This window comes from Antechinus flavipes, chromosome 1 (assembly GCF_016432865.1).
Source record: "Antechinus flavipes isolate AdamAnt ecotype Samford, QLD, Australia chromosome 1, AdamAnt_v2, whole genome shotgun sequence".
Taxonomy (NCBI): Eukaryota; Metazoa; Chordata; class Mammalia; order Dasyuromorphia; family Dasyuridae; genus Antechinus; species Antechinus flavipes.
In genome coordinates this window covers 342,551,403-342,565,208 of record NC_067398.1, presented here as the reverse complement: position 1 = coordinate 342,565,208, position 13,806 = coordinate 342,551,403, and the positions used below count along the sequence as shown (strand labels likewise).

General features: G+C 45.0%; 1 protein-coding gene across 6 annotated transcripts in view; it reads left to right on the top strand.

Annotated features, from left to right (window-relative positions):
- The window catches only part of ZNF598 (zinc finger protein 598, E3 ubiquitin ligase), a 34,610-nt gene extending 21,062 nt beyond the window's left edge, over positions 1-13,548 (top strand). For 2 of the 6 annotated variants that reach the window (XM_051969485.1, XM_051969483.1), the window contains 9 exons: positions 2,743-2,954; positions 3,976-4,193; positions 4,883-5,000; positions 7,032-7,213; positions 7,781-7,865; positions 8,341-9,122; positions 10,811-10,946; positions 12,012-12,156; positions 12,287-13,548. In XM_051969485.1, coding sequence (XP_051825445.1) covers positions 2,743-2,954; positions 3,976-4,193; positions 4,883-5,000; positions 7,032-7,213; positions 7,781-7,865; positions 8,341-9,122; positions 10,811-10,946; positions 12,012-12,156; positions 12,287-12,631 — 2,223 coding nt within the window. In that variant the 3' untranslated portion in view covers positions 12,632-13,548. Of the gene's footprint in view, positions 1-2,742; positions 2,955-3,975; positions 4,194-4,882; positions 5,001-7,031; positions 7,214-7,780; positions 7,866-8,340; positions 9,123-10,810; positions 10,947-11,232; positions 11,474-12,011; positions 12,157-12,286 lie in introns of those variants that run through there. The other 4 variants (XR_007949229.1, XR_007949228.1, XR_007949227.1 and 1 more) reach the window with 4 other exon arrangements.
- The last annotated feature ends 258 nt before the right edge of the window (positions 13,549-13,806 follow it).

Genomic DNA, 13,806 nt, shown 5'->3' with positions numbered 1-13,806 from the left:
CTCAAGGAAGTTCAGACCAGGCCAGTTAGAAATAAACGCAGGTTAAAGTGTCCATACTAGTCAGTATTGGGCTTCCGAATGGCCACTGCATTGCCAGTCTTGTGAGAGCAAAACCCAGTTTAGAAGTATAGAAAGCTTGTAAAGGGAAAGTAGAGTTGAGAGCAAAAGGAAGGAGAGATGGACTAATGAATGGGAGGTGTTCTTTTCTCTAAAAGAGAACAAAGGGGTGTCTTTGACATATGCTTTTATGGCAGAGCTAAGGAGTCTGGCTTCATGATAATTGTTTTGGAAGGGGAATGGATACTTTTGGGAAATAGTGCATTCTCACCCTTACCCCTACCCCCCAGTTACTGAAATGTATGTCCAGAACTTTTGAACTCAAGAACATGGTCATGGCAGGCAGTAGACCTAGATACTTGGGCTACAGTGATTTCTGCTCCCAAATACTACATTGCCTCTTTCATGTATTGGTACTTCTACCAGCAGTAAGCATTATATGTAACGGGGACAAACTGCAACCATTTCCAATAAGATCAGGAGTAAAACAAGGTTGCCCACTATCACCGTTACTATTTAATATTGTATTAGAAATGCTAGCTTTGGCAATAAGAGTTGAGAAAGAGATTAAAGGAATAAGAATAGGCAATGAGGAAACCAAATTATCACTCTTTGCTGATGATATGATGGTATACTTAGAAAACCCCAGAGATTCTACCAAAAAGTTATTAGAAACAATCTACACCTTCAGCAAAGTTGCAGGATATAAAATAAACCCACATAAGTCATCAGCATTCTTACATATCACTAACAAAACCCAACAGTTAGAGATACAAAAAGAAATTCCATTTAAAGTAACTACTGATTGTATAAAATATTTAGGAATCTATCTGCCAAGGGAAAATCAGAAACTTTATGAGCAAAACTACAAAACACTTTCCACACAAATTAAGTCTGATCTAACCAACTGGAAAAATATTAAATGCTCTTGGATTGGGCGAGCAAATATAATAAAGATGACAATACTACCTAAATTAATCTACTTATTTAGCGCTATACCAATCAGACTCCCAAAAAACTACTTTGATGAATTAGAAAAAATAACAACAAAGTTCATGTGGAAAAACAAAAGGTCAAGAATTTCAAGGGAATTAATGAAAAAAAAAATCAAATGAAGGTACTTCTATAGGAGAGTTAAAACATAAATAAGACACCTGCTAAAAAAAGCAAAACTTCAGATCTACATGTTAAGTTTTTATCTCTGCCCTGAATCTCCTATTGGGTTCTGCATATCTCCACCTGACTGTACCACTGACATCTCCCATTAGCTATACCCAAATTGAAATATTCATCAACTTCTTTTTCCCAGTTTCTTTGTTGAGAATTCTCCCAATCATCCAGGCTCATAAATTCAGTCAACCTAGGTTCTTTCTTCTTCCATAATCCTGTCTCTCTGCCCCATATCTAGTCATTTGCCAGGTCATTTCAGTTTTGCCTCCATAGCATTTCTTATTTATTTTCTTCTTTCCATTCACATAAATACTATTCTAACTACTTATAACTCCTTAACTGCTATAATCTTCATTTATAATTAATATTGTAATAATCTTCAGACTTATCTCTGGCCATTTCCCATTAAATAGGCTGATTTGGACCAAAGAAAGCCCTTTCTCTATCACCTCTACTGAATTGTTTCTTATTGCTAACAAATCATTGAGAGCACAGGCCATCTATTGAGCAGTGAATGATTTCTTGGCTCCTCTAGCAAACTTTTTGTATTATAAAGCTCTTTCTAAATGAATGTCACCAAGGCCTGGACCATTTGAGTTGCCACATCAGACACTGGGAGCATGTGGGGAGCATTTCTAAGTTATTTCTTGGAGAAAATTATATCTAATATTCAGCCATGTGTTCCTTTTGAATTCTTTAATGAGTGGAGATAGAAGGGGGTAGAGTCTTCAAAAATGTCTTTGAGAGCATGAGGAATTAGTGATGAAGATGGGAGGCTGTTTGACTCCTTTTATTTTTATTTTATTTAAATTTTTTTTTATTGTAGCTTACAAGTTTATTTACAAGTTATATGCATAGGTAATTTTACAACATTGACAATTGCCAAACCTTTTGTTCCAATTTTTCCCCTCCTTCCCCCCCATCTCCTCCCCCCGATGGCAGTTTGATCAATACATGTTAAGTATGTTAAAGCATATATGTCTTAACAGTTATTTTGCTGTACAAAAAGAATCAGAGTTTGAAATAGTGTACTATTAGCCTGTGAAGGAAATCAAAATTGCAGGCAGACAAAAATAGAGGGATTGGGAATTCTATGTATTGGTTCATAGTCGTTTCTCAGAGTTCTTTCGCTGGGTATAGCTGGTTCAGTTCATTACTGCTCTATTGGAACTGATTTGGTTCATCTCATTGTTGAAGAGACTCACGTCCATCAGAATTGATCATCATATAGTATCGTTGTTGAAGGTATATAATGATCTCCTGGTCCTGCTCATTTCCCTCAGCATCAGTTCATGTAAGTCTCTCCAGGCCTTTCTGAAATCCTCCTGCTGGTCATTTCTTACAGAACAATAATATTCCATAACATTCATATACCACAATTTATTCAGCCATTCTCTAATTGATGGGCATCCTCAGTTTCCAGTTTCTGGTGTTTGGCTCCTTTTAGCAGGTAATACTGCAAGGTATTCCCTGTAATTTTTTTCTGCTCACCTGCCTTCATGCTTCTTCCCTAAGATCTTTACCTATGAACGCAAATGGTATTCCCGCAAGGACCTTGCCCGCCATCGAATCCATGGAGACCCAGATGACACATCCCACCGGGGACATCCTCTATGTAAATTTTGTGATGAGCGTTATTTGGATAATGATGAGCTCCTGAAACACCTGAGGAGAGACCACTATTTCTGCCATTTCTGTGACTCTGATGGCGCTCAAGAATATTACAGGTAGATAAGAAAGCAAGCCTTTAAGTCATTCCCCAGTAGAGACTGACTGAACACACAGGATTGGGGGGGAAAGGAGAGCATGAATATGAAAATTATGCAAGACTCTATGTTGAAAACTAATGAGAAATTGGCCTCCCTTGTATTTTTTTTTTTTTCCTGCTTGGTGCAGAACTTATGGTTTGGTTCTCGGGATGGGTGGCTTTAATGGTTCCTGAAAATCTCTGTCTTTAGGGATTAGCTTAAGTCAAGTTATCCCTGACTGATTCCACTTTAGTCATGGCAGAATCCTTTGATATTTGTTTCTGTTTGAAATATAAAATGTTTTAAGACTGAAGCTGCTTTTTGTAACTTGAGTTATAAGTTCAGAAAACAGAATTACTTTGTGTTTAAAAAAAAAAAAACAACCCAGATTTCTTAGTCAAATTCATGAGCAAGACCGATAAGAATTTTTAAAAATAAGGACTGATAAGAATTAGATCCATTAATTCATATAGTTGGACTGACTCCAGCACAAGAGCTTTGAGTATTAGGGGAAAGAGAAAATTTTTTTGCCTCTGAAGATGCATAGGGATATGTTTTTAGCATTGTTTTGTGAAAAGTCTGTGAAAAATAACAAATTTGTACTTATAAAACATTTCTGTGTTTATAGGTAGGGGTAAAGCTATATAAATATTTAGTGTTACTTTTGCAGTGAAGATGAAAAGAAGAGATCTAGCTAGTCCCATCTAGTCTATTGCAAGAACATTTAAGGTTTCACAATGTGTTGAAGATAGAATAAGTTCCCTACCATTATTCTTACTTCCTAAGCAATGTTTTTGGATAGTGATATATCTCCCCCTTCTTCCCCCTCCTCCATCCCCCCCAATTGGGGTAAGTTGAATAGAACTCCACCTTGGGATTAATAGCTAATGCTGCTTGAGGTCTACTTTGTTGCCTTAATTGGTGCGGTGCTATGCTATGCTGTTGGGGGTTGATCTAGTAACCATATCACCACCCCCACCCCCCTTTCCCTTTCCTTCAGTGACTATGAATACCTTCGGGAACATTTCCGTGAGAAGCACTTTCTCTGTGAGGAGGGAAGGTGCAATACTGAGCAGTTCACTCACGCCTTCCGTACAGAAATCGACTACAAGGCGCATAAGACTTCGTGCCACAGCAGGAGCAGAGCAGAGGCCAGGCAGAACCGGCAGATTGACCTGCAGTTTAGCTATGCTCCGAGACACACTCGGAGGGGTGAGGGTGAGTGAATCTGGGTCTGTTCTTGGGAGGGTCCTAGAGCTTGGGACCCACTGAGGATCATGGCTTACAAGATCAGAGCTTCATTGTATGGAGACTATATAGTTCTACTTTTTTTTTCCTGAGGCAAAAACTTGCCCAGGGTCACACAGCTAGGAAGTGTTAAGTGCCTAAAATCACATATGAACTCAGGTTCTCCTGACTTCAGGGCTCATGCTCTATCCACTGCAACACCTAGCTGACCCCCTACATTTTTCTAGCATGATAGTCACTTAAAAGCTAAGTTTTCATGCTATGTTCATAGGAAGAAAATTGGATTTGATTTAATTTAATGTCTTTATTATAAGCCTTTAAAATGAACTGGAAGAAACCATGCAATCATTTCTCTTATCATGGCCTTTTGCAACAGTAGAAGGCAATCTCAGACTAAAGCAGTGGTTCAAAATGTCCATAGTGTCTATTTGGAGAATGGGTGGGTTTCATATTCTTGCTTTTCTGGAGTTGTTGTAAAGGACCAGCTGCTATCCACAGTATGGGAGGGTATGGAGAGGAAACTTGGCAAACAAGCCCTCAGAGTTTGCTGGGCTTATTCTCTGGGAGGGAAGTGATGGGGAGACCAAGGGGGAGATGGGAAGGTGCCAGTTGTGGGCAGAATGAAGAGATGCAATGAGAGGCCTTTTGCCTTCTTTTAGGTGTCGTTGGTGGGGATGACTATGAAGAAGTGGACAGGCATAACAGACAGAGTCGGGGCAACAGGCCAGGAGGCCGTGGAGCTCAGCAGAACCGCCGAGGAAGCTGGAGGTATAAGAGGTGGGAGGCTTTTGCTTGCTGTTGAAGTTCCTCTCTAGGCAACCCAATGGGTGTCTTGTTGGGGAGCTGCTAGAAGTGGGGGCTGGCTGAAGTGTTCTGATTCCAAAACACCATTCTGTACAGACTGGGAGAATCCTAGACTCAAAGGAGATAGAGACTGGGTCTAGCCCTTCCTTTTATAGAGGGAAAAGACTCACAGAAGCAAGATGATTTGATCCATGATTACACATCAAGTTAGCACCTGGAAAGAGACCAGAGCCCATATTGGTTTTGTGAAGTTTCATAGCATAGTAAACCCCCATATAGATGAATTTCTGTTTCTAGCAGAGCCCCTGTCTTTAAAAAAAAAAAAAAAAAAAAAAAACCTTTTATTGTTTCCTTTTGTTTTTACAGCATTAATTTTTTGGAAAATGCCTTTTCTTCTCCCCAATTGAAACCGCCCTTTTGTTAAAGAACAACCATTAAGCAAGAACACTGGGTTTATTTTCGATAATAGGAATTATCTGTAATCCAGCCCCATCGTTTTTCATATAGAAAAACACACCCAAAGAGATTAAATGACTTGCCCGGTGTCATTACAGCTTGTGACAGAAGAAGATTTGAATTCAAGCCATAGGACCATAGAGCTGGAGAGGATCTCATCTAGTCTTTCCCCTTCATTTTACAGATGAGGTTGTGACTTGCCCAAGTGAACTCAGCTAGTAAGCAAAGGAGCCAGGATTTGAACCTGGTTACTCTTAACTACAAAGTTTTTCTTGGTCCACTCTATCATGTTGCCTTAAGGGTCTTTCCTTGTCCATACTTCATTCTTGGGATAAGTTGCTGTTAGGGCCAATGCAGACCCTGTGGGTATAGCCACTGGGTACTCCATCTTGTTTATCCTAGAGCCTCATTGATCCTTCCATGGAAAGTGTGCTTTTTGTGAGAAGAATCCAGATTTCTGCTTCCTTTATCCCTAATGTCCTAAAGAAACATTCTAGGCAAAAAGAACACCACCATTCACAGGCTGAGTCCAAATCTACTCCAAGAGACGTCTCTTGACTTTGACTTTTGGATAGGCATAGTCAGAGCAGAGAGTGAAAACCCTTTTTTATCAGTCCTTCTCATTTCTACATGGGTCTGTGCACATGACTTTTCCCTTACTATTGATGAGAATGTTTATGGGCCTATGTTAACAAATATACAGTAGTTTTCCAGCTGTGAATACCTCTAGGTGTCGGGAGGTAGGGTGGGAATGTGAGTAGGAAGTCCCTGAAGTGTGGATAAAGCTTGTACATGACTGTTAACAGTGGGTGATAAAGCCCCCTACACCTTAGATCTGAGGGTGGGGCAGAAAAATCATCAACTTTGAAAGGAAAGAGGTACCTGGAACTTAAGAGTTGGCGCATCTAGGGAAAGCAGGGGTTGGTGGCATTCTCTCACATCTGAGAAATGCAGACCATTGGGCCTGGTTCTTGGGGCTTAGGATAATGGACTCAGGTCTTTGTAATTTGGCCCTTCTGGGCTCTGTATATTTGTATATTTTTATAGGTTCCTTGCATTTGGAGCTGGTGTTACTTTTTCTCAAAAGGACAACAAAAGCCCTTTTGAAAAAAACCCTGTTTTTGTCTTAGTGTGAGCTCAGGAGCATCTGGGCAAGAACTGGTGACGTTGGTAGAGACATAGAACTTGGGAGATCATTGACTAAAGGATGTAATGAGGCAAAGAGAGGGGGGAAAGTAGCCCAGAACCCACTAGAAGGTCTGGTCTTGAATCTCATGTAGGACTCTTGAGTTCTGTCCCTTTGCTGTCTGGAGTCCCGTTTGCTCATAACCACTCCAACCTCATCCCTCCCTCCCCACCCATGTTCTTGAAGGAAGGGGGTGGGGAAACAGCTGAGAAGTTGGTTAGCATCTCAGTCCCCAGGCTTTTCCAGCAGGTGGTGCTGTGAATCAGGCCTTGTCTGGAGAACGTGGCACATGTTTCATAAGAGGTCCTTAGGTTCTTTTGCTGATCCTAAAGGACTCCCCTTTTCATTCTCCTGCACCTCAGGGAAGAAGAAGACAGAGATGTAGCAGCTGCAGTGAGGGCATCAGTAGCTGCACGTAGGCAAGAAGAAAAGAAATGGGTTGAAGATAAAGAAGATGGCAGCAGAGCGAAGAAGGATGAGGGGAAGGACTTGGAAGAAACTCGGAGCTCAAGAAGAGCCCCCAAGCCTTCTGCTGAGACCTCAGGTGATCAGTGGTGGTTAGCAGGCAGCTTCTGCACCCCACCCTTCTTTGTCTTCGAGTCTCAGCCTAAAGAGGAGAACTCACGTCATTGTCCCTTGGTTTGGGAATGTTTTCCACAGGCAGGGACAACTTTCCTGCTCTGTAGCAGAAAATGGATTTTAAATACAGTCAAGTTGCTTGATCAAGGATAGGAAAGCTGAAATTTTTGGCTTTTTAAAAAGTCTCAGCTAAGGGATTGTATTCCTTTGAAGAAAGTAATATTAAGTTACATATTCTCTAATATATGGGCCATCCTTTATTTTTAAGATCAATGCAATGTGTGAAATATAGATTAGATTATATATTTAATCTTTTTAACTGAAATAAGTTTAGAGTAAGTTCTTCAAGAACCTTTCTGAGTCATGATTCCTGATGTATCTGACATCTGCTGCAGGACAGTTTTTGACGAGAAAGGCATATTTTAAGGTCCTAAGACTAGTACATGCAGTTTCAGAGATTTTTGTAGGAACATTTCCTGGCTTTTAGCACTTGCCATCATTTCATGTTAAAAGTTATTGTCCTTGATCCTAGCTCCCAAAGAGGCCACTGCTAATGGTCCTGCAAGCCAAGAGGACTTTGTGTCGTTTAGTTCGGCAGCAGGGGGAGCTCTGCAGAGGTATGTGGGGCAACTGAGCTGTTCTCTGGTCAGAAGCATTGGTTAAGATCCTGCGGGCACAGAGGGGTTGGGTTGGATCCTTTAAGGGTTTTCAGATCTTCTGGTCCACCGGGAAGTGGGGGAAGGGGCCCAAACATGGGCTCTTTTTGATGACTAAGATTCCTACAGTTTTTAAAAGGGTTGTGAAGAGTGAGCTGCAAGTGACTCCTTTGGTCCTTCCTTAAGCCTTTTCTAAATAGCCACCCATTCCTTTCCCACCCGAGTCCCATCCAGGGGGTCTTTGCTTTGGAATCTCTTCTCTGCGCACGGGTCCATCTGGGGAGTGACGCCCTCTGCTGCCTCCTGCTGTGCATAAAAAGGGATGTGTGGTGGGTCTCCTCCCCTCTGGAGCACCAAGTTCATGCTATCTCCCAACTCCCTGCTCTCTGATGACCTTGGTAGGTCATGTGACATCTTATCTCTTGCTCTGCCCCAGTTCCCTCCAGCCAGCTTCAGTCAAACTTAAAGAAGAAGACTTCCCAAGCCTTTCCTCTTCCTCAGCTCCCACTGTCTCCTCGGGGATGTCACTCACCTATACAGTCACTGCCAAGAAGACCTCAGCCTTCCAAGAGGAGGACTTCCCAGCTCTGGTGTCAAAAATGAGGCCCAGCAAAGCTGTGTCCAGCATCACTTCGGCCTGGAACAACAGCTCCGGTAAGAGCGTCGTCCGCCCGGCGGCGCCCGTCCAGGCTAGTTGCAGCCAGCTCCCAAAGAAACCTCCTTTGGTCACCAAAGGAGGCGGCAAAGCCAGCAAGAAGAATAACAAACCCGTGGTCTCTGACGATGAGGATGACAGCGTCGGGCTCACCCCCCAGGAGTTCCGCAATGCACCCACCATGTTTGATGTCTCCTCCTTGCTGGCCGCGTCTTCCTCACAGGCTTTTATAAAAGTGAGCAAGAAGAAGAAGATGGGGGGGGAGAAGCAGAGCTCGGCCTCACCCCCGCCCCAGCCGCCAGTGTCGGAGGTGGCTGCCAAGCCAGCTTGGCGAGAAAAAGCTCCTAGCCCTGAATACGGAGTGGCTCCTGTGGCCACCGCTAATGGGTCAGAGAAGCCTACAGCCATTGTGAATGGACATTCGGAGAAGGCAGCCGTTGGCAGTGTCCCCAAAGAGCCTCCGGGGCTCACAAAGCCACCAGTGACTAACCAGTGTCCTTTACCTCAGGAAGACTTCCCAGCTCTCTGCAGCGCGGGGCCTCCCCGAATGCAGCCTCCACCAGGTAACAGCAGTCAGGCAGTGTCCTGCCTGGGCCCAAGGGGGTGGGAGGAGGAAGGAGGAGGCCAGCCCTCAGGTTCCAAAGTGTTGGCTTAGTAGTCCTAAAGGCCTTTAGGATTAAGAAATGTTGTTTATCAGTCAATGCTAGTGGGTTTGAGATTGGGAACTTTGAGACCTGCTGGGTGTGTTCCCAGCAGTCTAGCAGGTTTGTCCTATCTGAAAGAATTCCTTTAGGTCCCAGCTAAGAATTGACAAGTCCTGACCTCTCAAGTCCTGTCTGATAGTCTAGTAGTGAGTTTGAGCTGGGGAGTCACTTATCTGAGGCTCAGTTTCCTCAGCTGTGGAGGAAGAGGGAGACCAGGTGACTCTTGATGTCCTTGCCATCTTAAAAGCTATGGTCTTGGGACCCTACGGGCATACCATAGCATGCCCCTCCTATGGCCTGGATGCTGACATTGGGTCATCTCTCATTTATAATCACCTCCACGCTGCTTCAGTCACATTGGCTTCTAAAGGATGAGTTGCCGGAGAACATTTTGCCAGGCTGCCGAAGCCCAGTGGGGCCCAAACCCTTCATTTTAATTCAGCATGAAGCACTCTGTGTCCAGGAGGGAACAGGGAGATATGTTACACCCCCATCTCCATGGTCCTGTATCCATGTGCATGTATGAGATTTTAGATCCCTTTGTATGGAGTTAAAGCTTTGGAAATTGAATTTTTCTGGTGGGGAAAATGTGCGGAAGAAGTCTGTGGGAGTTAGGGGGATTTTAAAAAGAAGTGCTGTTTGATGGAAATGAATTGTGTGTGTGTGTGTGTGTATGTGTGTGTGTGTGTGTGTGTTTGGGTGGGGGAGTTATGTGAGTTTCTCTGCCTCTTATGAAACCTTCACTAAATGAGAGGAATCAGGAGGACAGAAGTAGCCAGGTCCCCACCAGGATTGTACTTTTCAGTACAGAGTCTCTGGTAGTGAAAGGTCAGGCTCTGGTATGAGTCTGTTGCTGGTTTCACTTTTAGAGGGAGGCAGCTCTCTCACATGGCGTGGAAGGTGGGCATAAACACTGCCTAACAGCAGCTCGGTACTAAAAACATCATGTACTTGAGGATATGCTACAGCTCGGAACAGCAAATTGGTATTTGTTAAGGAGATGCTGGTGTCCCTCGACCAGTAGGATGGGTGGCTTCTGTGTGTGCCAAAGAGGCCTGGGCTGTCCTCAGCATGTCTTTAAGAGAGTTCCCTCTGTTTCTCCACAGTGGAGGCTCTTGTGACATCTTGATGAGATGGGGCTGGCCTGTGGAGCCTGAGAAAGGCCTGACTACCATTCCTTAGTAACTCAGAAATTAGGGGAGAGGGCCACGCTGAGGATGGTCCCACTACCCGGTACCTTGGTTAGAAGCAGTAGTTTAACCAGTGGTTGCCGCTGGTTTTTTGGAAACATCCATGGAGTTCTCTTGTGACTATCTGGTGCCATTTGTTGGCTTTTTCATAGCAGTGGTCATTTTGCTCCTGTGGGACCCTTCCTCTGGGTTTCAGTATTTGCTGCCTGCTTTATTCTGTCAGTCCCAGAAATCTGGCCTTTCCTGCTCTAATCAGCAAGTGGGGGAAAAGGGGAAGCAAGTGTCCTTCCTACTCCCACCCAGTGGTGGCCTGTAGTACCCTTCACATTGTCTTCCTCTTCTCTTGTGGTTTTTTAGGCTTTAACTCTGTGGTGCTATTAAAGAGCCCCCCGCCACCTCCAGGACTGTCGCCACCCATTAGCAAGCCCCCTCCGGGCTTTACCGTCATCCCACCCAACAGCATCTCAGAGCCCATCTCCACCTCCATTAAAGAGTAAGTTAACAGGTGTTGCGAGTGCTCCATCTTGTTCACATCAGATTCAGCCGAATCTGTATTTCAAGGGAGGGAGGAGGTGGGTAGGGAACTGAAACCATGGGGTCACCTTAGGGCAGGGAGCACCACTGTCCGTGGGAACATATCTCATCTTTGAATGTCCCTGAAGTGTTGTTGTCCTGGTCATCCAGGCAGGGCTGGCCCACCCATAGGGGCTGGGGAGGTGCAGTCCCAGCAGCTCTGCCAAACAGGTCCTGTTTCCTTCCCCCGCTGTCATTTGTAACAGACTTGTGCTCTGTCAGAACGCAGCTTCCACTAAAGCTTTTCATTTGGGATGTTGCCGTCCCCAGCCCTGTCGCTGGAAGCTCTCCTGGAGAGGACCGATTTCATTTTGCTCAGTGATTCTTGGTGTGGGGTCTGTGTGACTCAGAGGAAGCCCCGGATGTACATTCCTACTTCTGGCTCCTCGGTCCGCCCTGCGGATGAAGGACATGCCCCAGAAGTAGCTGCAGCAGCTGTGTGCTCAGGTGCTGTCACTCTCCGGATAGTACCCCTCGGGCCCTCCCTCCCGCATGCTCCGCAGTGAAATGTTCACCAGCTGCTCCCGTTAGCAGAGGACACAGGCCCTCAGTCGTCACCCGACCACTGTGGGGTGGGAAGGCTGTGACACACATGTGCTGGACACAGATGCAGCTGCCTTGGGAGGAGCAGGGGCCCCACAGCAGGGCCATGGCATGGCAGGGGAAGAGCCCGCACTGGGAAGCAGGAGACCTGGGTTCTAGTCCCAGTGTTGCCACCAAGTCACTGGTTGAGAGCTTGGGGAGTCTGTCACCTAGTGTCTCTGCGCCTCTCTTAACTTCTCCTCCTTAAAATGAAGGAGATGGTCTTCCAGCTCTTTAAAAAAAAAAAAAAAATGATTCTTTTCATTTATTTTCCAGGGTGAGGCCGGGAGTAATAGGCAGAGATTAACTTTTACTCCTTCTTCCCCCTACTTCTTCCTTTCTTTTCTACCCCTCTACATTTCTCTTCTCTCCCTTCTTTCCTCCTCTTCCCTTTTTACATCAGGCAAGGTCCCTGCCAAGGAACTTATTTGATACCTGAGAATTTCCAACAAAGGAACATCCAGCTCATCCAATCCATAAAGGAGTTCCTTCAGAGTGACGAGTCCAGATTCAACAAATTTAAAAGCCATTCGGGGCAATTCCGACAGGTCGGTGGGTAGTGAGGCTATTGGGGTGGGAGAGGAGAGAAGCGGGGAATAAGCTGATGGAGCATATGGGGACAAAATGAAATGGCGCTGGGGGTTTTATATGGTTTTGTTTTGTTTTCCTGGACTTTAGGGTCGTATTTCTGCAGCACAGTATTATAAGAGCTGCCGGGAACTTCTTGGGGAGAACTTCAAAAAAATCTTCAGTGAGCTCCTGGTGCTCCTGCCTGACACAGCCAAGCAGCAGGAGCTGCTGTCAGCACATAATGATTTCCGGGTCCAGGAGAAGCAGGGGGCACCTAAATCAAGAAAGAAGAAGAGTGCTTGGCCAGCTAGCACCCCTTCTGAACTGGACTGCTGCATCTGCCCTATTTGCCAGCAGGTGCTGACCCAGGATGACCTGGGCACCCACAGAGCCCTGCATATCGAAGATGAAGAGTTCCCTTCCTTGCAAGCCATCAGCAGAATTATCAGTTAGCTTTCACCAAGACCAGCGGAACAGTCTCCACACCTTCTATTTGCACTTTTTTGAAATAAGGTCTGATAAGCCACAGCTGCCAGGAGTGTGGCCACCTGGCTGTCCCCCCTTGGGGACAGCCCCACACAGGGCCAACGCACACCTCCTACACACCACACTCTCCTCCCCTTTGCAGAAACCAAAACGCCAGAGCACCAAATGCCTCAGGAGAAGTAGACCAGGCCACCCAGGGTGGCTAGTAGGTTGGGCAGGGGAGGGAGAGCCAGATGGGGTCATCTGCCAGGTTTACTTTGCCCCACTCAGTACATCGCCACCACCCGCCGTTCAGGAATACAGTTGGGTTTCTTCCGGAGCCAAGTAAAAGACTGCCTTCCTCCCAGAATGGGGATGATCTTGCTCTTTATTCTTTTACTTTTTATCAAGTGACTTGGGGGGGGGAGGGGGGATAGTTCTTGTAGCCTGGGGGGCCTTTCCCTGGGGTTGAAGCCAGTGTCAGAGCCACGCTGGGGCAGACCCAGAACAGCCTGCAGTCACATAGCTCAGAGGAGCTTCCATGAGGAGAAAGAAGTGGGGTTGATGTTTGAGGGAGTAAGGCTGTTCAGTGTGTAAAACGGTATTTTTGTGATTAAAGAGCATTCAGAATGGAAAGCAGAAATAAAATTGTGCTACTTGAATTAGGATAATCTTTACAGGATTAGCCGAATGGGGGAATTGAAAAATCTTTGACCTTTTATAATAAGACAATTTATCTTCAAATACATTTATTTTGCAGTAAAGCATGTAGAATATTGTTCTAAGCTTTTTCTTTAAGCAGTGGTCGCGATTATTTTAAGTTGTATTTAAAAACAGCCGTCTTTCTGATTATTGGATGTATCGATGAGGTTGAGTTGGAACATTAAAAACTGCTGCACATTGTTGCTTGATGGTCCTAGTCTCTGCTTCTCACTAGAAGAGGGTGGATGTTCCCAAGTCACAAAGTCCGTTTTAGAATGAAGAGGCCTGCCTGGCTAGAGCTGGTGGGTGTCCAGGTCAGGTCATAGGTTCCTGGCTGGGAAGACCAAGCTCTGACCCTTCAAAGTAGGGTGATTGCCGACCCATTCTCCTCTAATATTTCTGGGCCAGGACATAGGACTGCCTACCCTGAGGTAGAACTGTAGCATTTGTAGCAAATTCTT